Here is a 22,702-nt window from a genome sequence, read left to right as displayed (position 1 = left end):
AAATTTGGTTTTTGGAGATAATTTAAACAAGTATCATACTGTAAATATGTCTTGTAAATAATTACATATATTTTAAATCATTCTGGAACTATATCAGAGGGCACCACCTAACTTAGTATTTCTGATTTGGATGAGAGTCGTTTGGATAAGACCGTTTGAAAGCGATTTGTGGTATGAGGGAAAGTCTTATTGTGAAGTGCGTACTATATAACGGTATTTCTAATTTCATTATAATCGAATATTATCTGTTAATTTTTTTTAGCAACCATTAAGGGAAATTTTGTACTATATTCTGAAAATGTTTCGATCGAAGAAGGATGTTGACCGACACGTGAAGAACATTTTTATCAAACTTAAAGACTCAGGAGAGGTGAGGTTATTTTTCAGAAGAAAAATTTTGTTCCTAAATTTTGTCCAAATATATTTATTAATTTTTTATATTTAAGTATTTAATGATTTCTTAAAATTATCCTTTCTTTTATTTCAAGTGCACTTTGTATGCATACTAACTTGTAATATTTCTATCTAATGTCAAATTGTATAGCACTGAAGGCCTTGACTTGATTATGAAAAAGATACATACATGCACATGCACTAACCTCTATATGATGGTTTAACGGTTTTTTACGATTTAAAGCAAATTTTGATTTTATATGTCTTTAAAAAACATTTTTATACTTATTCAAATATTTTTTAAATAATTCAACTGTGTAAATATTTATTTACTCTAATATTGTTTTTCTCTTTTCTTTTCTTTTTTGATGTTTACAATATTTTGTAATTAGTAATTTTATTAGTTATCATGAAACTTTGCATTTGTAATATATTTTGTACATAATATCTGCATTTCTTTTTCAAGAAAAAGCTTCGATGTTATAATATTGCAAAATTATATTATCAAGTTGGAGATTATGAATCTGCAAAAAAATATGTTTCAAATTATTTGGAAATAAGAGATAAATCTGCAGGAGCTCATAAATTATTAGGTCAAGCTCTTGAAGCTTTGGGCCAAAAAGAAGCAGCCTTTGTAAGATATAAAATATCTCTTGAATTAGAACCAAAGCAGGATGATCTTCTCTTAAAAGGTATAGTTCAATATTTTGAATCTATTATTTCTTAAATTCACATATTAATAATATTTTTTAGTATGTGAGCTGTTGTCTGATATGGATATTAATACAGATATAAATAAGATAAAATATTGGGTAGAAAGAGCAGATAAGAAATTTCCACATCATGAAATAGTTTTTGAGCTAAAGGAAAAATTGTTAACTTTAAAAACACCAAGTGGTGATGATGATGATTTAGAAAAACTTATTATATGTACGTAATAAAATCTCTACTATATAATTACATGATTTTGTACAACTTAATTTAATTTGTTTATAATAATGTAATGCATTTTTTTTTTAGCTGAATTATCAGTAAAACAAACAGATGTGCATCTACAAGTGAAATTGCTCAAGTATTATGTAGGAAATCATAGGCTTGAAGATGCATATAACAAAGCAACTGAGATAGAGGCAACACAGTGTCACAGAAATAATATCATTTGGTATCAGTCATTAACTGAATTACTTGTGAAGTGTAAAGAGAGTAAACAGTCAGATTGGACATTTTGGATATTTTATATTTCTGTGTTAGAAAGATACGCAGCACTTTGTCTTAAAGAACAGAGTAATGTTATTAGAAAAAGTATAACAGATATTATACAGGCAGTATTTAAGTAAGTATATTTGTACTAGGAATCATCTATTTTATTAGAAATATATATATATATAACTAATATTATTGAATTAAAACATTCATATTGCAGTTTTGATCAAAGTTTACATGAATGTAAATCAAAGAACTTCTCTAATCATCCTGTTTTTATTGAACACATGTTATTACACATGTGGGGTCAATTACATTTTCATTTAGCATGTTTAATTTTACGTAAAACTAAGGCTGGTGAAGATAGTTGGTCTGAAGCAGGTAGATTGTGTGGACCTCTTTTATTAACTGCATTACATGTAGCACCTATAGATCCTACTGCTGTATGGACTATGCATTTAAAAGATAGACTTAAGAATCTAGTACATGTTTGGTATAGAGAAGGATCATACAGATATAGCCAGGCAGGTCATGTACTTCAAGATTATGCTCGAGATAATACTAAGAAATTACTAGATAAAATCGATAAATTTTGTACAAGTTCATGGCGAGAACGGGTATATCAAAGAATCTTTATTGGTCGATTGTATCAAGATGGTAAAACAACATCATATTTCGTGAACTCTTCAGTTTCAAATCCACCATTACGTTTATGTTCATTTAATGAACTAAAAAGATTTGATGAAATATCTGAAGAAGTATGGCCAGATTCATTACACCATCAAGTTTGGCTTGGTTTAAGAGCTCGGCCCCACACCTCACAAAATAAAGATAATGGGCCGCATCCAAATCAAACGTCACGTGTTTTCTGTGAATTACAGTTTTCTGTTTATAACTTACACCAAGCAGCTCCTGAAAGTTTAAGTCGTCTCGATATTGATGCATTTTTAAATGCTGCTATCTGCACTTCTTCTGTACTTGAAGAACAGCAATTGAGTGGGCTTTTAAACCCTGAAAAATTACCTACATTGCCCGCAGATCTTACTAACACTCTCTGTACTAGTGCTCAAGAACAGTGGTGGTCTTATGCTTATAAAGTATATTCTATGGATAAGCAAAAGCCATTGGACGAAGATGTTGGAGAATTGAGATTAGAATTACAAAGAGGCTTAGAAGTAGTACGTTGCCTTGGAAATCACGGATTGCATCCTGTTCTTTTAGTTCATTTAGCACGAATATTTCATTATAGAGCAGAGACATTGAAAGAAATAGATCAAGAAAATAATGATATACCATATTTGGAGGCAAGATCTGAGATGTATTGGTCAGCTGCAGTACCACTTCTCGAAAGATTACAAAATAATCAAGTTATTCGTATAACTAATTCTAAATTTTTTAACTATCAAGGAAAAGAAATGAATAATGTAGAAATAATTAAAGCTTTAGAAGAAGGTAAATTGCTTCTAGCTCAACGATTTGTACGCAGCAAACAATATGAAAAAGCAATAGATGCACTACAGGCTTTGAAATGTCCAGAAGCTTCAGTTCAACAGGGTCAAATGTATGAAAAGCTTGCAGATGAGATTATCAGTTCTATACCCAAGGAAAGTTTAACATCTGAAATGAGATCACAACATATAATCATGCTCTCAAAAGCAAGAGAATGTTTTTATCTAACATTAGATCGCTTACGCAGCCCAGGTACAGATCCGAAACATCCTTTAAACTTATTACTTTCCACATATATTTCCAATGTTGAAAATAAATTGAAAAGGATTGATCCAGACCTATCACGAGGTGATTTAAGCAGAAATGAATGCGATGGAATGTCGGATGAAAGTTATTCTTCCGCTCATAGTGCTGTTGATCAAACAGCTACAAAAATATCAACATTAACGGGATTAAATGCTTCAATTAATATTCTGAGTACACCACAAAAAAACTTACACCGTACACCAAAACAGTCTAGCACTCCTTGTAGAACACAACATCAGGATATATTGGATTTATCTCGGAATCGCTCTGAGGCACGTCCGAGTCCTGAACGTCTTGACGCTCAAATTCGTACACTAAATCAAATGATTCATGCAAAGGATAATAAGATACAATCGATAGCAGAGCAAAATAAAGCTATATTGGAATTGAACAAAACAGTAATGGAGAAAGTCGAAAAATTAGCAAAAGAAGTAACAGAATTACGAAAAGAATTTCAGAAACAACGTACTCAGATTAATGTTAATGTTAATCCGAATCTAGAAGAAGATTTGTGCATTCTAAATGAAGATGATTACAATGATTTGAATTACAACGCAAATCAATCAGGCGCCGCATCTTCGATATCTGGGAACATGTTTCAATCTTCTCATAGACATCCATATTCTCAGTTGGTATATCCTTCAGCTACTTTTCAAGGATATTATCCGGCAGGAATGTCATTTAATGACCCAAATGCACAAGCTATTCCTTCTTTATACCCTCCAAATGTTTATTCAATGCCGGTATTGTATCCTAATACGAGATCGAAAATGCCTGAAAACATTCTTCAACAAAGCTTATTTATGCCACCAACAAGTCAATCATTGCAAATTCCTCTGCAAAAAGTAGAAACATCAAAGCCAGAGTCGACTATAAAAGACGCTCCTGTAAATAAAATTCCACCAGTTAATGTTGCTATTACCACTTCTGATACACTTCCAACTACAGCACCAATTGTTCAGCCAACACTTAGTGTAACAATTCCTCCACATTTCAGACAAAGTAGTTCTTCTACTTCAGTTGCCACAGAACAATCTGCTCCACATTGTTATCAAATTTCTATGCCTTCCCAAGCTACTATACCAACAACAGTAAACTTACCGCCTTTATCAAATACTGTTACAACTACTCCAGCAAATCTTTCTGTATCAGAGACATCAAAGCAAGATACTATCTGTTCAACTGGATCTCCAAATAGTTCAGATCATGAACATGATCCAATTCCGGATTTTGTTCCTGTTATACCATTACCTGCAGAAGTTAAAGTTACTACTGGAGAGGAGGGTCAAGAGGTACTGTTTTGTGCAAGAGCTAAACTTTACCGTTTCGTGGATAATGAATGGAAAGAACGTGGTATAGGAAACGTCAAATTACTTAAAAATGAAGAAGGAAAAGTTCGTTTACTTATGCGCAGGGAACAAGTATTAAAAGTATGTGCAAATCATTATCTTGCGCCAGATATGGAGTTAACTGCTAAATCAAATAATGAAAAGGCATGGTTTTGGGTTGCACATGACTTTGCTGATGGAGAATTAAATCTAGAAAAGTTTTGTATCAGATTTAAGACTGTTGAAGAAGGTATTTCCTTTAAGGAACATTTTGATAAAGCTAAAGCAAGTCTTACATCTGAGAAAATAATTGAAAGTATTGATAAAACATCAACCAAAGCTAGTACTACATCGAGTAATATTAAAAAGTCGGAGAAAACTAAATCAGATTTAAAAGCTATAGAACAAACACCATTTGTTTCTGGACAAACTGTTCAAAAACAATCTATTGATGTGACAGAAACCATTACATCAGAGAAATTAAAAACTAATGTACCTACAACAGTTATTGGTGGATTTTCATTTACATCAACACCAATTATTCAAAAAACAACCACTACAGAATCTTCAAAAGTTCCTACTAAGTCAGAAGTTAGTCCATTTGCCGGTTTTACATTTAATAAGACTGTAACAAATGCTGAAAGTTTTGCAACTACAACACAAAAAAACTCGACTACTGGAATAATAGCTGCATCACAGTTTACTTTCCCATTTACAAAAGCAACTACACCTTCTCAATCAGGGGCTACAACAGTACCAACTGTTAGTGTTCATAACTCGTCAATTTCATCTTCACAACCAACCAGTACTGTTGTTACTAATGAAAATACTTCTGTTAGTACTTCTCAATTTTCACTTAGAAGACCTTCTGCTCCTGCTCCTGCTCTTGCTCTTGCTCCTGCTCCTGCTCCTGCTACTGCTTCTGCTCCTGCTCCTGTTCCTGCTCCTGCTCCTGCTCCTGCTCCTGCTCCTGCTCCTGCTCCTGCTCTTGCTCCTGCAAATTCTACTGTTCCAACCTTTGCTTCTGCGGGTATTCAAGATATAGGCAAGTCTCTTGTACAAACTGAATATGAAGAAATGCTATTCACTGAAAAGATTAGCCTTCAGTATTACAACAGTGATGCCAAACAATGGGAAAACAGAGGTACTGGACAAATAAAGATTTTATGGAATCCAAAAACGAACAAAATTCGTTTATTAATGATAGATGAAAATAGTTTGAAAATTTGTTATAATTATGATATTTTTGCAAAATGCCCATTTACACTAAAAAGTAGTAGTAACACAGTTGTCAATTGGAACATACAATATGGATTAGACAACAAAACAGTAATGTTTGCAGCAACATTTAAAACATCCAGTCAAGCATCTCAATTCTATAGCATAATTACTAGCAATCAGCAAAAGATGGTAAAGGATTGTATTACAGCAGAAAGTTTGAAAAAGCCAGAAACTATGCAAAATACACAAACAAACAAAATACAGACTTCCTTGTCTGAAATGTTTAAGCCACCAGCAGGATCATGGGAATGTAATGCTTGCTATACAAGAAATGCAGAATCAAACGCAAAATGTATAGCTTGTGAAGAACCACGTTCTTCTGTGTCGAATAAATCAAATATCTCAAATACAGTTACATCAAGTCAAATACCTCTTTCACAAATGTTTAAACCACCTGCTGGCTCATGGAAATGTAAATGTTGCGATATTGTTAATGCAGCTGAAAGTAATTATTGTGTTGCCTGTGACACACCAAAAGATCTGTCTCTTCCACCTAAACCAAAAACTGATGGTTTTCAGATAAGTACAAGTTCCTCTGGAGTTACACCCACATTTACGTTTGGTATTCCACAAGATACTACTAAGAAAAGTACAAGTGGATTTTCATTTCGTTTATCTACCTCTAATGATGTTTCTATAGATTCTAAATCTACGTCATTGATAGCTACAAAATCTGATGATAAAACAGATACATCAAATGCAAAATTTGTTTTTGGAACACCAGGAAAATCGTTTGGGTTCAATTTTGTGTCTAAATCATCTCCAACAAAGTCTGGTGAAGAAGAAAATAGCGAAGAGGAAGTGGTGGAAAGCGATGACATACATTTTTCACCAATAATTCCATTACCAGATAAAATTGAAGTTAAAACAGGTGAAGAAGAAGAAGAAGTTCTTTATAGTCATAGAGCGAAGTTGTTTAGATACGATAAATCGGTAAATGAATGGAAAGAACGTGGTTTAGGTGACATAAAATTATTACAACACAAGGAAACGGGCAAATTGCGATTAGTAATGAGACGAGAACAAATATTAAAGCTGTGTTTAAATCATTTCGTGCTTCCAAATTTGGAATTGAAGCCGAAAGATGAGAAAACATGGATGTGGAATGCTGCTGATTATAGCGAAGGAGAAATCGAACCCACTCTCTTTGCGTGTCGCTTTAAAACATCCGACATTGCTAACGATTTCAAAGATGTAATTGACAAATCAAGGATGGAGCTCCCATCCATTGAAAAAACTGCTGAAACGAAAATAGAAGCATTTACCGAAGTTTCACCTACACGAGATATCGAGGTTCTGTACGAGATGAAAGTAACACCTGAAGAAAAACAAGCTGCATTAAAGTTTCAACTTCCAGAAAACTTCTATGCGTACAAACAAAAGCCAGATTGTCCTGGATGTAGAGGCTGTAAAGAATATTCGGATGTATCGTTATTTTCAGACAGAAATTCTGAAAAAGCAGCATCTACATCAAAAACACCTACAGAGGATCAAAAACCTCTAACTACTACATCTGGGATACAGTCACTTTCAAAATCTATTAATTTAAGTCCCGCATCTAATGAAGTCACAACTGTTCAAACACCAGTTTCAAATACTGATACAACTGTTTCTTCCATTTTCAAGTCTGGATTGCATAGTACAACCGCGTCACAATTTGCAACGAATTCTCTCTCTACAACAACTACATCAAGTATATCATTTGGGAATACTAATACGATCACATCAAGTGATAAGAAAACTGGTTTTTCATTTGTAATGCCCCAAACTACATCTACTACAAATGAGATACAAAAATCTACATCTGATACTTTAACACCTGAAAATTTAAAAATCTGTAGTCCCACTAATTCTCAAGGACAGGTATCATCGACTACATCTTTTTCATTTATGACATCGTCTACAACACCTACAACATCCATATTTGGAATGGCAAAATTAGATAATACAGGAAAGAATATTTTTGGTGGAATGTGGAAAAAAGATTCTTCTGGATTACTTAAGCCTACTTCCATTAATGTCAGTACAAATAATTCTGAATCAATATTTTCAAATAATTTTAACACTCAACCAAAAACAAATACAAGTACTGCAATGACATCTGTATTTGGTGCTAGTACTTCTATTTTCGGATCTTCTGCATTGAAAACTAGTTCTGAAAGCTCAACCACAGGTTCATCATCATTTGATACATCTGCTAAATCTACTAATTCAATATTTCCTAATACATCTACATCATTTTCGTCCAATTTATTCTCCGGCTCATGTACAACTACATCATCTTTTACAATTTCAAATCCTGTGACAACTAATGCTTTTGGAACATTAATACCAACAACAAGCGAAACGCAAAACGACAGTGATATTGCTTTCTTACCAACGACAAATGTGTCATTTTCAACTTTAGCAGCTCAAAGTTCCCAGATGGCATTCAAAACAGGTACATCTTTCATATCATTATCCTCATAATAGCAATTTAAATTGGTAAGAACTGATAACATTATTATACAAATGTTTATTTTATAGATCCAAATTTTTCTTTTGTTGGTGCTGGGTCAGCTGTATTTGGTTCAAAATCAAAATCTGTGCAAAAAGCAAAACAAGTTATAGCAGATAAAAAAGATGAAAATGAAGAAGAAGAATATGATCAAACCGAAAATGATCAAGATCATGATCCTCATTTCGAGCCTATTATACCTCTGCCTGATATTATAGAAGTACATACCGGAGAAGAAGAGGAAGAGAAAGGTATAATTTAAAATAACTGTTTGAAAAGAGTAATGTATTTATCTTTAAATGGTCACATGTTTGTTACAGTATTTTGTGAAAGAGCTAAATTATACAGATATGATAAGAACACGTGCGAGTGGAAAGAAAGGGGTGTTGGAGAAATGAAAATTTTACATCATCCAAAGTATGACCGTTACAGATTGCTGTTACGACGAGAACAAGTTTACAAAGTAGTATGCAATCTCTTACTTACTCCAGACATTGTCTTTACTAAACTCAGTACGAATGAGCGCTCTTGGATATGGGCAGGCATGAATCATGCTGAAGAACAACCATGTATAGAGCAATTAGCAGTTAAATTTAAAACTGTAGAACTGGCAAAAAAATTCAAGGATACAGTTGATAAAGTCCAACAAACTTTAAGCGAAAGCCGTAAGGAATAAGATGAAAACCTCTTGTTTATAATGCTTTCCTTAGTTTATAATCCTTGCTTGTGATTGCATGTGTATTCATTGTATGTTATATGCATACTATAAAAAACATATATTTCTTCATTATTAAAAAATATTAATGTATCTTTATTTATATTCATAAAATGTAATACTGTTTAAAAATATTATAATTTAATATCAAATATGCTATAAAGAGGCAATCATAGAGAGATCGGTACGAAGACATGTTTTGTTACCTTTTAAAGGAACTGCCTAAAAAATGTTTTTTGATTAATATATTTGATTGTAAGTTTAATTGTGGTACACAAATAATAATATTGATTCATCATATAGACATGTATAAAATTATTTTATTAAAACATATTTAATTCCATTCAACTTTTATTATTTGTAATGAAAGAAACAAAATACAAGACATGACAATAGAAATATATTATATTATACTTCATAATGGATAAAGTTTTACTATTAAACAATGTACTGTTATCATAAATTTTATCAATATCTATTGATTTTTTGTTAATTTTCTAATAATTTTTAAATAACTATCGATATTTATATTAAAAACTAACTTGTACAAATACATATTTTAGTTGCATAACGTTGAATAAAATGTAATTTACGATACAAAACGCAATTTAAATTATTTTCACCAATTAAAATAAAAGTTTTCCTCAATTTTAAATGTGTTCAATATTTATACATATGTATATATATTTTTATAAGGTAACTTTATAGGATAGTAGCTTTTACACTAGCTTTTTGTTTGCACATAGCGTTCATATTATTTAATTAGAGTAGTTATTTCGATGCAAATTTATGTTTTTTATATAAATACAGGAGAAAAAAATGTAGAAGATAGACCAGTAATAGAAGAACCAGAAGATGGTAAAAATGAAGAAGTAGATGAAGAAGAAGGTGATGAAGTCGAAGTAGACGTTGAAATAAATGAAATAGAGGATGAAGAAGAAGAGGAAGATAATGATGATGATGATGATGATGATGATGAGGATGATGATGAGGATGATGATGAGAATGATGATGAGGATGATGATGAGTATGATGATGAGGATGATGATCAGGAGGAGGAAGAGGAGGAGGAGGATGATCAGAACTCTATTACTTTTGAAAAAAGTGCTTCTGTGTTTGCTAGAAATAAAAAAGGTGGTTGGAACTTTGTTGCATCAGGAAATTTAATTATTTATTATGATCCTAATATTTTTGGTGAAAAAATAATATTAAAGGCAGATGAGACAGATGAAGTTGTAAGCAACACAATTATTAGTATGACAACAAACATGAAGGTAAAGGCATTAAAATTATGTTATGTAACAATTTAACTGATTCTGAATTAACTAACTATCAGTTATTATTTTATAAAGGTGAATGGAACACAATGCATTTGGACGGCAATTGATCATGCCTTGACACCGCCGACAAAACGCACTTTAAGTGCCACTTTTTCCTCGGTACATGTCGCACAGGAAATGTATAAACACTTTCAATGAGTAAGTAAAAATTTGTATGCAACATAAAAAGAAAATGATAAAAATTAATTATTGATTTCAACAGGGGGTAGAACACGCATTTCGAGCACACATCAGTGAACCATTCTATGAAGAATAAAATAAAATAATTCCTCATATTTCTTATAATAAAGTATTATATCTCTTGTAAACAAAAATCATTTAATTTTAGTTCAATTTCAATTTATAGGATAAGTAGTTCCCAATTTTATCCTTTTTTTATGGGTGTAATTGTATAATAAATAATTGTACAAATTATCTAGGAGTTTATGAAAATAAGTAAATTTTCGTCAATTGTGATGCATTTCGCTCGTAAAAAAAGATACATGATAAATCAAAATTACCTGGTTAATAATTACGTATCTAACTGTAAGTTCAAATTTAACATGTGATATTTAAAGAACTTTACTGATATTTATAAAGATATTTATTACAATAAAAGTGCATGTATGTTCCAAGTGTTCATTCCTTTAATTAAGTAACCTTCTAAAAAATAAAATTCCATCTGTAGTAACGGGTAACGAAATCGCTTGCGACGTTACTGCAGCCGGTCATATTATCATGCCTTAATATATAAACCACTATATAATGAGTATGTTTATGTTACGTACGTGTGGTAGTAGATAGCGGTACATATATAAGTAATTTAACATATTGGACACTGTGCGATACATTAGGGTTTGAATTTTTGTTGTAGATTGTATTGTAGTACAGAATATATTGTTACACAATGTCTGTTGCAACGAAAGGTATGTAATATTCAAAACATTTAGTATATAAAAATAAATATATCTAGAGATTTTAATAAAAAAATTAAATAAACATTTACATATTTTCTTAAATTCCTTATTTATAATTTTTCCAGCTTTCCCATTTATTTTTATAATACTTCTGACTCAGCATAAAAATATATTATATTTGAAGTTTTATAATTACAAGATCTTTGAGATATATAAACGTTATAACTTTTATGCAACAGGAAAATGAGAAAAAATGTCTTAATATAAAGTAAAATTGTAAATAAATAATTAATATTAAATATATATATATACAAAATATATTTAATAGTATTGAAAAAATGTTATGTCATATATATAATTTTAGAAGAATAAATGTTGTGTTTTACGAATATCTTTTTCGACCTTTGGACTTAATGTTAAATATGACTAAATAACTGCTACTTTTATTATTCTAAAATGCGTTTGTATGTATTTATATTTACATTTTAAGTAATTAAAACTATCAAACAATTGTGTGTGTATATATATATGTGTATATTATACACACAATATAAATAATATAATTATTAATATATATTATATATTCAAATACCATTTTTTTCCCTATAGGTATCTTTATTGTAGCTGCAAAACGTACCCCATTTGGTACAATGGGTGGTGTATTTTCCAATAAAAGCGCAACTGATCTATCAGTTGTCGCTGCCAAATCTGCTTTGCAATCTGCAAAGCTGAATCCTGATAAGATAGATAGTGTTGTTTTTGGGCATGTATTAGCTGTATGTAGTTAATCAATATTTACATGTACCAGTTGATTGTTTTTATTAAATGTTCCATGCTCTTATAAGATTTATAATTATTATTTACAAGTTATCATCTGCTGATGGAGGATTTTTAGCACGCCATGTTGCACTGAAGTCTGGTATACCTTTAGAAAAACCAGCATTTTCTGTAAATAGATTATGTGGTTCTGGATTTCAGTCAATTGTTAATGGTGCACAGGTATAGATTCATGTATCACATAGTATATGTATATATTAAAAAAGTAGAATTAAATTTACTTGTAATAATATTGTGCAAACATAAAAGATAATTAATTATTATTTTCAGGATATTTTAACAGGGCAATCTAAGATAGTTCTAACAGGAGGAACAGAAAATATGAGTCAAATTCCCTTTGTTGTAAGAAATGTTCGGTTTGGTACAACTCTAGGGCAAAAATATGAGTTTGAGGATGCTTTATGGCTTGGATTACTTGATACTTATTGCAATTTACCTATGGGTATAACTGCAGAAAAGCTTGGAGCTCAATATAACTTAAACAGACAAGAGGTAGATGAATTTGCTTTAAGAAGTCAACAATTATGGAAAGCTGGTAAATGTCTCTTATTATTTTAAATATTAATTATTTAAAATATTAATATAAATGAATAAAGATACTGAAATTGAATTTCAATTATTTCAGCCAATGATGCTGGTCGTTTTAAGGAGGAACTTGCACCTGTTACAGTCACTGTGAAAAAGCAAGATGTTGTCGTCAGTACTGATGAACATCCACGACCTCAAACAACTTCTCAAAGTTTAGCCAAATTACCTCCTGTTTTTAAGAAAGATGGTTTAGTTACAGCAGGATCTGCATCTGTATGTTAATTTGTGTCTTATTAAAGTTAATTGTAGATACATTAGAATTATATTTTATACTTTCTGGACATACATATAACTTTTCCACATAGGGTGTTTGCGATGGTGCAGGAGCAATTATCTTAGCTAGCGAAGAAGCTGTTAAGACAGAGCAACTTACACCATTAGCACGTTTGATGGGATACAGTGTTGTAGGTGTAGAACCCAGTATTATGGGAATTGGTCCAGCTCCGGCTATCAAACAACTTCTTAAAGTTACTGATAAAAATTTGAATGATGTTGAACTTGTTGAGGTAAAAATATTAATAAAAATCTTATTTAAATGTAGATGTTTAATCAAACATGTAATTATTTATATGTTTTGCTAGATTAATGAAGCATTTGGAGCTCAAACATTGGCATGTGCTAGAGAGTTAGATCTAGATATTAATAAATTAAACGTGGATGGTGGAGCTATTGCTCTTGGACATCCATTAGCTGCATCTGGTAGTAGAATTATTGCACATTTAATACATGAATTAAGGTGTGTTAATATTTAAAAAATAAGAAATTAATGAATATATAGAATGAATTAACGAGAATGATACATAATCACTTTTGCAGGAGACGAAAAAGTGGAAAATTAGGAATTGGTTCTGCCTGCATTGGTGGAGGTCAAGGAATTGCTATGATGGTAGAAGCATTATAATCATATTACACATTATATAGTTATAAATGGTGATATGAAATACGGATCACGATTATCGAGACATATATATATTATAAAATGTATGTTTATGCATATATTTATTTTTTATATTTTATATACATTACAAAGTTATTGAAAGATTGTTGAATCTATATTTTTATACTAATATTGATCGCATGGCTAGAAGAATTTCATATTTAAAATTCTGCCATGTTTACTAATGTCTGAATAAACATTTTAAATATTTTTCTATTGTAAATTTTTATAATCATTAATAGATTTAGGTAGCTGTAGAAGTTCTTAAAACGGTAAAAATAGAATACGACGTACGTAGAATCTAAAAGATCACATTAATGAATAAAAAAAATGAAATCATTATAGATATATATACATACTAGAACGAAATTTTGTAATGATAATTCCATAACATTTCCAACAATTAATATAAGAGGCCATTGTGCTCTTGCCATTATAATAAGTAAGGCATGTTTAAAATCCTTGCTATTATCCCACCAGTTATTTGCATAGGCAGATGAACATATTCTCATACTCTGTAAATGTGATTTTTAACTAAAATTTGTATTATTAAATTTTTTATCACAATTACATACATGAAAATGTAGTTCATTTCCATGCCAGCAATATATGAAGATTTGGTATATCACGCAACACGTATATAGTAATGTGCCAAGAAATTCAGATGTAACGTAATCTTTCATCTGTGAATGTAACAAATACACAGTATATACTTACGACTGCGTAAACTGAACAAAGTTAATATGCAAGATTTACCTGTGATAAGTTGAATAATATAGCACAAATGACAATACAATCTACTAGAAGTTGTAAAAATATTAAAGTACCAAATACATCTTGGATTTGTTTTGAGAAACTGGAAATATTTAGTAATGTGCGTATATATTTGAGGAATAGATGTTGGAATTTGTATCTTTAATTGAGAAACTTACTCAAATATCATAATAGTATGTTCAATGCAATGTTTCAAATCCTCATACATTTTACTGTAAACTTTTAAAGTAGAGTTTTCAATACTGACATTATCATTTAATAAAGTATATTTTTTTTCTATTATACAACGTATCGAAGAAATATTATAATTTAAGATTGTTAGTTGGCAACAAGCAGTCATTATAAAACCTGTTGCTAAAGTATCTATTGCTATATTGTTAACGCAACTTGTACAGACGACCATAAATTGATGCAAAGAAGTAAATTCAAAAACTGGAGTAGATGTTACATTATAAGGATACCATCCTACCATTGGTAATTGTTTAGATGTCCCACTGATTTGATATAATATCGGGGTACTTCCCCAAGAAATTACAGCAATGAAACCAAAAGTTTGAAAAGTGATTTGATGAAAAATTGCTTGCCAAGTATAATATGCCGTAATATGTTCGTATTTATCGTTATCTCGATTAAACATTTCACTGTTTGTTATATCTATAAGATCTTTGATACGTCTACGTCGACAGATAATATAAATTACCTATTTACAAATGTAAAAAGTATCTAATAGAATAATATGTTTATTTATTCTATTTTTCTAAAAGTGTATGTTATATCTATCATAGATATATATATATATATATATATATATAGATAGATAGATAGATAGATAGATAGATAGATAGATAGATAGAGAGGGAGAGAGAGAGAGAGAGAGAGAGAGAGAGAGAGAGAGAGAGAGAGAGAGAGAGAGAGAGAGAGAGAGAGAGAGAGAGAGAGAGAGAGAGAGAGGGAGGGAGGGAGGGAGGGAGGGAGGGAGAGAGAGAGAGAGAGAATAGAAGTAACGAGCAAAAATATTTGGTCAATCATATTATTAAATTGTCAATCATATTATTATTAAATTGTATCATAACGGTTAAGATATACAAAAAATATCTTACACATTAAATTATACCTTTGTGCCGTACGTAGAATAAGTCATGAGAATACTTAAACTGGCCATCATTGCCTCTATATTTCCCCAATTTATAATTATGTATACGATATTGCTAACTATAATAATTCCAAGCAAAAATGTTAAATTAAAAGTTGTGTATATATTATACAAATATTTATTTTTGGCCCATTCCGGCCAGAATCCCAGATAGTAAATGATCGATAAACTATTTTGCAAGTGTTTATTAGGGTGTATCTTTTTGAACTTGGTTTGTTTCTCCCCAAAAATATCCATTTTCTCAAACAAATCACTTATGTTGCAATTTCGTAGATTGAATTTACCTTTATATTGGGAATACTAACTTTGTATCAGTTTACCATTTGCCTCGTGGGTTTGTAACATTTACATCGTAGAATTCTAACATTTAATTAAAGAGTTTACAAGATTACAGGGCTACTTCATGACGAATCGTAATTATATCGAGGAAGACAGCGCTTCCTACTATTTGTATTTAATTAAACGACATTCAAAAGGGATAGTTTCTTTGGGCTATAATCATGTTCGATTATAGAGAGTATATCACTTTTAATATTCATCGTTTATCGATTCAACGTATTCTGTAATCAAAGTACAGCATTCCCTACTGTTCTTGTCTTCTTTACAGTCTTCCCTATTGAAGTTAAAGTGATTCTCTCTTCTCGGGTACTATAAATCTGAAGAAGTCGGTAATGCAGATAAAGCTGTTTTACTTAATACAGAGTTATATAAAAGAGTACATCTAAAATAAGCATTATAGGAGAAACATAAAAAATATCAGAGACTATATGTATGTATGTAATTGTATATGAAATGCTCCGTTCAAGTTTATCTATACTTTCGAACCAAAGATAATGAGTTTCCATGACTCACTAGTATGTTTTAAACACAAATGGTATATGGAGTTTTCAAATTCCAAATACATTTTAAGTAAACCACTTAGTCAGTGTTCACGGTAACTCGGAGTAAGTTGCTCCAGTTGTTACCAGAGACTATATGTATGTATGTAATTGTATATGAAATGCTCCGTTCAAGTTTATCTATACTTTCGAACCAAAGATAATGAGTTTCCATGACTCACTAGTATGTTTTAAACACAAATGGTATATAGAGTTTTCAAATTCCAAATACATTTTAAGTAAACCACTTAGTCAGTGTTCACGGTAACTCGGAGTAAGTTGCTCCAGTTGTTATAACGATTGATGACATTTACGAATATAATATTTACGCTTGTGATTACTCAATAATAGTGTGAAATTTTAATATCGTTGCGAAAAAATGGCATCTATCACGTTACTTAGCAAAGATGTGCCTGATATCGAAGTGAGTAATTAATATATCGTGGCATCGAAGATCTGTTTGGAACATTCTTAATCTAATTCGAAACATTCTTTTCCAGAATCTTTTAAGCTTAAATCCGAAAATAAAACCATTTGCAAATTTTGTTCCTTCGGCGCATACTGTTGAAAATAAGAAAATGTGGAAGAGAAATATTAACGAAAACTGTATTGTAAGATATATTACTGATTAAAAATTACGGACTAAATCTTATCTGATCAAGATAGATACTCTTAAGTTAGATTATTTTTTTCTAGATTGTTATTATTTCATTATTTTATATACTTTTATATACTTTATATTTTATTATTCTATTATTTTATTATTTTACAGAAATGTCCACCTCTAACAAAAAATTTCGATGACATAAAGCACACCACATTAAGCGAACGTAGTGCATTAAAAGAAGCCGCGCGCTGTTTAAAATGTACAGACGCTCCGTGCCAAAAGTCATGTCCAACGCAACTGGATATTAAATCTTTTATAACTTCAATTTCAAACAAGAACTATTATGGTGCAGCAAAAGCAATTCTGTCTGATAATCCTCTCGGACTTACTTGCGGTATGGTTTGTCCGACAAGTGATTTATGCGTGGGTGGATGTAATTTGCATGCATCTGAGGAAGGACCCATAAATATCGGTGGTCTTCAACAATTTGCGACAAATGTAAGGAGCCAAACAATTTTAACCGATGTTTTGTGCATTAAATACGTCATGACTCGCTAATCATTGTTCCTTAGATCTTCAAACAAATGAACATACCTCAAACTAGAATTCCCGGACAAACCGTTCCACATTCCGATACTAAAATCGCTTTGTTTGGCTGTGGACCAGCTTCTTTATCCTGTGCATCATTTCTTGCACGTTTGGGCTATGATGATATTACAATATTCGAGAAAGAAAATTACATCGGTGGCTTAAGCTCATCAGAGATTCCGCAATATCGATTACCATATGATGTCGTTAATTTTGAGATAGATCTTATCAAAGATCTAGGTGTTAAGATTGAACTGGGCAAAGCGTTATCCGAGAATGATTTAACGATACAGGTATTTACGTGTAATACTATGATCATAATTGGTAAAAAGTACAACCAGCTTCAACTAAATTTTTAAAACTTTGTAGGGTCTTCAAAGTTCCGGATATAAAGCAATCTTTTTAGGAATTGGTCTTCCGGAAGCAAAGACAATTCCAATTTTCTCAAATCTTACAGAAGAGATGGGGTTTTTTACGTCGAAGAGTTTTTTACCAAAAGTAGCGAAGGGTAGTAAACCGGGAATGTGCGCATGTAAAAGCAACGGACTACCTTCTCTTCGTGGGAATGTTGTTGTTCTCGGCGCTGGAGATACAGCTTTCGATTGTGCTACTTCTGCGCTAAGATGTGGCGCAAAGAAAGTTTTCGTGGTTTTTAGAAAAGGATTCACTAACATTCGAGCCGTCCCTGAAGAAGTAATTATTACCATACAAAATAAGATATAGCTTTCTTCTTATGTATTATTTTATAATTTAAGTTTTTCGATGTGATTAGTTCGATTTAGCAAGAGAAGAAAAATGCGAGTTCGTTCCTTTTCAATCACCAAAACGAGTAATTACTCGAAATGGAAAAATAGTTGCAATAGAATTCTGTCGAACCGAGCAAGACGAGAATGACGAATGGATAGAAGATGAGGAACAAATTTGCAGATTAAAAGCAAATTTTATTATATCTGCTTTTGGATCAGGATTGCAAGATTCGAGTGGTAATAATTTAAGTTGCATTAACGTTTCCTTTTTTTAAAGAAGAAATATTTTTAAAGAATTGTACCTTTAAGTAACGCGAGCCATGGTACCCATTAAAATGAATAAATGGAACTTACCGGAAGTAGACACGGAAACCATGAGTACTTCTGTACCCGGAGTCTTCTGTGGTGGAGATCTTGCTGGTGTTGCTCATACTACCGTCGAATCTGTAAATGACGGAAAAATAGCTGCATGGTATATTCACAAATATATTCAGGTAATAGTTTAAAAGATCGACGAAATAATTATCTGTTAGAATCATATATCTAAGTAGTTTAAACGATGTTTTATTTGCTGCCCGATAGAATTGCTATAATTCGGAGGTATCCGAAGTCCCTCAATTACCTAAGTTTCACACTCCAATCGATGACGTTGATATATCCGTCGAAATGTGCGGTTTAAAATTTGAAAATCCTTTTGGCCTTGCTTCCGCACCACCGACCACCTGTAGTACCATGATTAGACGAGCTTTCGAGGCTGGATGGAGTTTCGTTGTTACGAAAACCTTTTCATTGAATAAAGTAATTAAATCATTGTTAAATATTTTTTGGGAAAATTATTTTAAGGAAGCAATGTTTTAGGATCTTGTCACAAATGTGTCTCCACGAATAATTAAAGGTACAACTTCACGCTACCATTACGGTCCGGAACAAAGTAGCTTCTTGAATATTGAATTGATATCTGAAAAGTCAGAAGCTTACTGGTGTAATAGCATTACAGAGCTGAAAAAAGATTTTCCATCTAAGGTTTACAGAGACATACAATCGTATAAGTTTTTATAAGATTTTTACATTACTCTTGCTGATAAAGATTCAAATTTATTTTTAGATTATTATTGCCAGTATTATGTGTACATACAATAGAGCAGATTGGACGGAACTTGCTCAGAAAGCTGAATCAGCCGGTGCTGATGCTCTAGAATTAAATTTATCTTGCCCCCATGGAATGGGAGAATCTGGAATGGGCTTAGCCTGTGGTCAAGTACATAATTTAAATAATTTATTATCATTTTATTATCAACCGTTATACAAACTTTCACATATTAGGATCCCGAATTGGTAAGAAATATTTCAAGATGGGTTCGGGAAGCTATAAAGATACCATTCTTCGTGAAATTAACACCAAACATTACCGACATCGTTTCGATAGCTAAGGCAGCTTACGAAGGTACTTTTTCGCATATAAATAATTAAAATATTTTAATGATAAGTGTTCAAAGAAATAATCTTTTGTGATAGGTCATGCTGATGGAGTATCTGCCATAAATACGGTTAAAAGTTTAATGGGCTTGCACGCGGATGCAACACCATGGCCAGCTGTTGGCATTAAGAAGGCTACAACTTATGGAGGTATGTCAGGGAATGCAACTAGACCGCTAGCTCTAAAGGCAGTTTCTTCCATTTCGCAAAATCTTCCTGGATTTCCCATACTTGGTATCGGCGGAATTGATTCAGCGGATGTTGCTCTTCAGTTTTTACATTGTGGAGCATCTATTTTGCAGGTGAATCAGTTAGCCATGTTATCATTTTATGAATTTTCTACATATCAATTACATTGGATTATTTTTAAATAGGTTTGCAGCGCTGTACAGAATCAAGATTTTACTCTAATTGATGATTACGTGACCGGTTTAAAAGCCTTGCTGTACTTGAAAAGTTTAGAACAAGTAAAAGATTGGGATGGACAAAGCCCACCGACGTTTAAACATCAAAAAGGGAAACCAGTTGTATTACAACATGCTCTTGGCAAAGTAAGTGTAACTTTTGGCTAACTGACTGAATAAAATAAATATGTACTAAATAAAAATATGCTATAATATATTATAATTGCTTTGTGTTTCAGAATATACCATATTTTGGAGAATATCAAAGACTTAGAGAACAGAAAATAGCTGAGATTAAACTTAACTCGAATCCACTCGATAAATCTGTCGAAATAACGAGACCTGCTCCAAAACCTATTGCGCCTGTACCAACTATAAAAAATGTTATTGGTAAAGCTTTAAGTCATATCGGTACCTACAAGGACTTGAATAACAAAGAACAAGTGGTAGCGTTAATAGATGACGTAGGTCTTAATCGTTTTTTAATTATTTCAAGTTTTATTCATTTTTATCATTATATATTAAGGGTAAACAATTCTATGTGTTAGGATATGTGCATAAACTGTGGAAAGTGTTATATGGCTTGTGCTGATTCTGGTTATCAAGCAATCAAATTTGATTCTAAAACTCACATTCCATTAGTAACAGATGATTGTACAGGCTGTACACTTTGTCTTTCAGTGTGTCCTATTATTGATTGTATTACGTAAGTTAGTTATTTATTAAGATAGAATTTTAGTTATGAAAAGCATATAATTGTTTAATTTATTTCAGTATGGTACCTAAAACAATACCTCATGTTATTAAAAGAGGAATACCACTGAAAGGAACACTTGAATTTGAACATTTTTAACTATAACAAGCACTTCAATAAGCGCTAATATTTGTTTCAGTGGTAACAACAAGTATATTCTGGTTTTTAATATTTTTATCTAGTACAAAAATTAACTTAATATAGTAACAGCTTGCTACAAATTACTTACACTATATTATTCAATTCACTAAAGATTATTAAAAATCTGGATTATCAAACCATTGCATTATTTGTGGCAGTGAGAAGTTGTAATTATATTCATCACATTTGTTATTCATCAATCGACGTCTAAAATTTAATGATAACAAATCATATTAAAAATATTTTGTACAAACAATTGAAGGAACTATGAGATATATTACCTTGTGTATTTTTTACAGTCTACAATAGGATAATCTGCCTGAAAGCATTGGGGTCTTAAAACATTAAAATAGGTTCTTCCAATATTAGTAGCAAAAATGTTATGAGCTTCTTTAAGACATCGATAAAATGCTCTATCACATTCACATGATGATCTGTACATAGAATATGTTTGTTAGTCCCTTTCAATTAATCTAATGTAAATTATTAATTACCTTGTGAATATACCATTGTTTAAAAGTCCTTCTCGTTTTTCTCCTGCTGAAATATTCTCCAAACAAAGATCATGAGTTTTACAACAAGCATCTGTATTATCAAAAAATCCAAGATCTTCTCCATTTGGAGATACATTACCATCACCACACCAGTATGTTCCTAAAATTTACATTATCAACTTATTTATATTAAAAAAATATTAAATAATATTATATACCTGGAAATATTGCCTTAATTTTGAATTTAAATGAGTTAAAAACATCACCAGTTGTTGACTTTTTCTGTGTATTTTCATTCTTGGGGAGCATATCAAATGCCAGTGCCTTTAAATAATTTTTAATATTCACAATTTTCTTATGGATCGCTTGTTCAGAGTTTATTAGTATTTGAATTGACTTTTCCATTAAAGTAATATATGTTTCTTTTAATGTTATTGAATTAGAATCAGAATCAAGGGCCAAAGTGATTGTGGTACATAATAAAAATGTATAGATTGTAAAAATCATGATATTTCTACTCATAGAACACGATTAGAAAATACGTGATGTAACAATTATTTTTCTATCATTTTATGTGACGTTCTTACTACGTAAACGGTAGTAGTTCAAGTTCTCCTCAATTGTATTGAATTTTACAGAGATAGTAACGCATCAGCAATTGGATTTTGATTAAAAAAGTACAGAAAGAAATGTTGCTGTTAAAAATTAATTTAGCAAAGAGTAACTTCAAGATTACCTATCATTTTTTTAGACGACAGATTTTTTATCAAATGCTGTATCAATAATAATGTATAAAATAATTTACTAGTATTTATTAGTATGATCCACTTATGAGAAAACAACAGATTTACTTAAAAATATCTATCTTCTATTATTTAAAATAGATGCTGAGATATCATATATATTATAGAATATAT

At 31.2% G+C, this 22,702-nt stretch overlaps 5 protein-coding genes across 8 annotated transcripts; 3 read left to right on the top strand and 2 right to left on the bottom strand.

Moving 5' to 3' along the window:
- On the top strand, nucleotides 1–11,126 carry LOC126928623 (E3 SUMO-protein ligase RanBP2-like). 3 transcript variants are annotated; one of them, XR_007716871.1, is made up of 11 exons: nucleotides 1–196; nucleotides 263–370; nucleotides 860–1,085; nucleotides 1,147–1,323; nucleotides 1,414–1,726; nucleotides 1,817–8,400; nucleotides 8,487–8,708; nucleotides 8,778–9,122; nucleotides 9,983–10,446; nucleotides 10,509–10,650; nucleotides 10,715–11,126. XR_007716871.1 is itself a non-coding variant. In XM_050744245.1 (11 exons), the coding sequence occupies exons 1-10, from the start codon at nucleotides 131–133 to the stop codon at nucleotides 10,648–10,650; spliced, it is 8,631 nt and encodes a 2,876-aa protein (XP_050600202.1). In that variant the 5' UTR covers nucleotides 1–130; the 3' UTR covers nucleotides 10,715–11,126. The 3 variants fall into 3 exon arrangements, 2 of the variants coding, with proteins under 2 accessions (XP_050600202.1, XP_050600205.1); XM_050744245.1 differs by having other exon boundaries at nucleotides 10,525–10,650; XM_050744248.1 differs by having other exon boundaries at nucleotides 59–171; nucleotides 10,525–10,650.
- Nucleotides 11,127–11,251: 125 nt separating this feature from the next.
- LOC126928686 (3-ketoacyl-CoA thiolase, mitochondrial) lies at nucleotides 11,252–13,980 on the top strand. The gene is made up of 8 exons (XM_050744303.1): nucleotides 11,252–11,417; nucleotides 12,018–12,184; nucleotides 12,276–12,407; nucleotides 12,516–12,780; nucleotides 12,871–13,046; nucleotides 13,139–13,339; nucleotides 13,415–13,569; nucleotides 13,650–13,980. Exons 1-8 carry the CDS (start codon nucleotides 11,399–11,401, stop codon nucleotides 13,732–13,734), a joined length of 1,200 nt encoding a protein of 399 aa, XP_050600260.1. The 5' UTR covers nucleotides 11,252–11,398; the 3' UTR covers nucleotides 13,735–13,980.
- On the bottom strand, nucleotides 13,947–16,636 carry LOC126928684 (odorant receptor Or2-like). Its single transcript, XM_050744300.1, has 6 exons — nucleotides 15,659–16,636; nucleotides 14,703–15,244; nucleotides 14,527–14,626; nucleotides 14,346–14,453; nucleotides 14,130–14,285; nucleotides 13,947–14,071 (listed from the first exon to the last, which is right to left on the bottom strand). Exons 1-6 carry the CDS (start codon nucleotides 15,932–15,934, stop codon nucleotides 14,015–14,017), a joined length of 1,239 nt encoding a protein of 412 aa, XP_050600257.1. The 5' UTR covers nucleotides 15,935–16,636; the 3' UTR covers nucleotides 13,947–14,014.
- An 86-nt stretch (nucleotides 16,637–16,722) lies between these two features.
- Nucleotides 16,723–21,813, top strand: LOC126928671 (dihydropyrimidine dehydrogenase [NADP(+)]). Of its 2 annotated transcripts, XM_050744270.1 has the most exons (16): nucleotides 16,723–16,999; nucleotides 17,076–17,186; nucleotides 17,348–17,680; nucleotides 17,755–18,063; nucleotides 18,140–18,463; nucleotides 18,543–18,753; nucleotides 18,826–19,010; nucleotides 19,099–19,314; nucleotides 19,375–19,539; nucleotides 19,622–19,774; nucleotides 19,840–19,960; nucleotides 20,032–20,294; nucleotides 20,367–20,543; nucleotides 20,636–20,860; nucleotides 20,945–21,102; nucleotides 21,171–21,813. In XM_050744270.1, exons 1-16 carry the CDS (start codon nucleotides 16,955–16,957, stop codon nucleotides 21,247–21,249), a joined length of 3,075 nt encoding a protein of 1,024 aa, XP_050600227.1. In that variant the 5' UTR covers nucleotides 16,723–16,954; the 3' UTR covers nucleotides 21,250–21,813. The 2 variants fall into 2 exon arrangements, with proteins under 2 accessions (XP_050600227.1, XP_050600228.1); XM_050744271.1 differs by lacking the exons at nucleotides 16,723–16,999; nucleotides 17,076–17,186 and adding an exon at nucleotides 17,235–17,251.
- On the bottom strand, nucleotides 21,165–22,599 carry LOC126928699 (phospholipase A2-like). The gene is made up of 4 exons (XM_050744353.1): nucleotides 22,004–22,599; nucleotides 21,786–21,945; nucleotides 21,573–21,725; nucleotides 21,165–21,498 (listed from the first exon to the last, which is right to left on the bottom strand). The coding sequence occupies exons 1-4, from the start codon at nucleotides 22,305–22,307 to the stop codon at nucleotides 21,408–21,410; spliced, it is 708 nt and encodes a 235-aa protein (XP_050600310.1). The 5' UTR covers nucleotides 22,308–22,599; the 3' UTR covers nucleotides 21,165–21,407.
- Nucleotides 22,600–22,702: the final 103 nt, after the last annotated feature.

The sequence above is a fragment of the Bombus affinis genome, chromosome 2, assembly GCF_024516045.1.
Source record: "Bombus affinis isolate iyBomAffi1 chromosome 2, iyBomAffi1.2, whole genome shotgun sequence".
Taxonomy (NCBI): domain Eukaryota; kingdom Metazoa; phylum Arthropoda; class Insecta; order Hymenoptera; family Apidae; genus Bombus; species Bombus affinis.
Note: the sequence above shows the minus strand (reverse complement) of the source record. Positions and strands in the feature narration are given on the sequence as shown.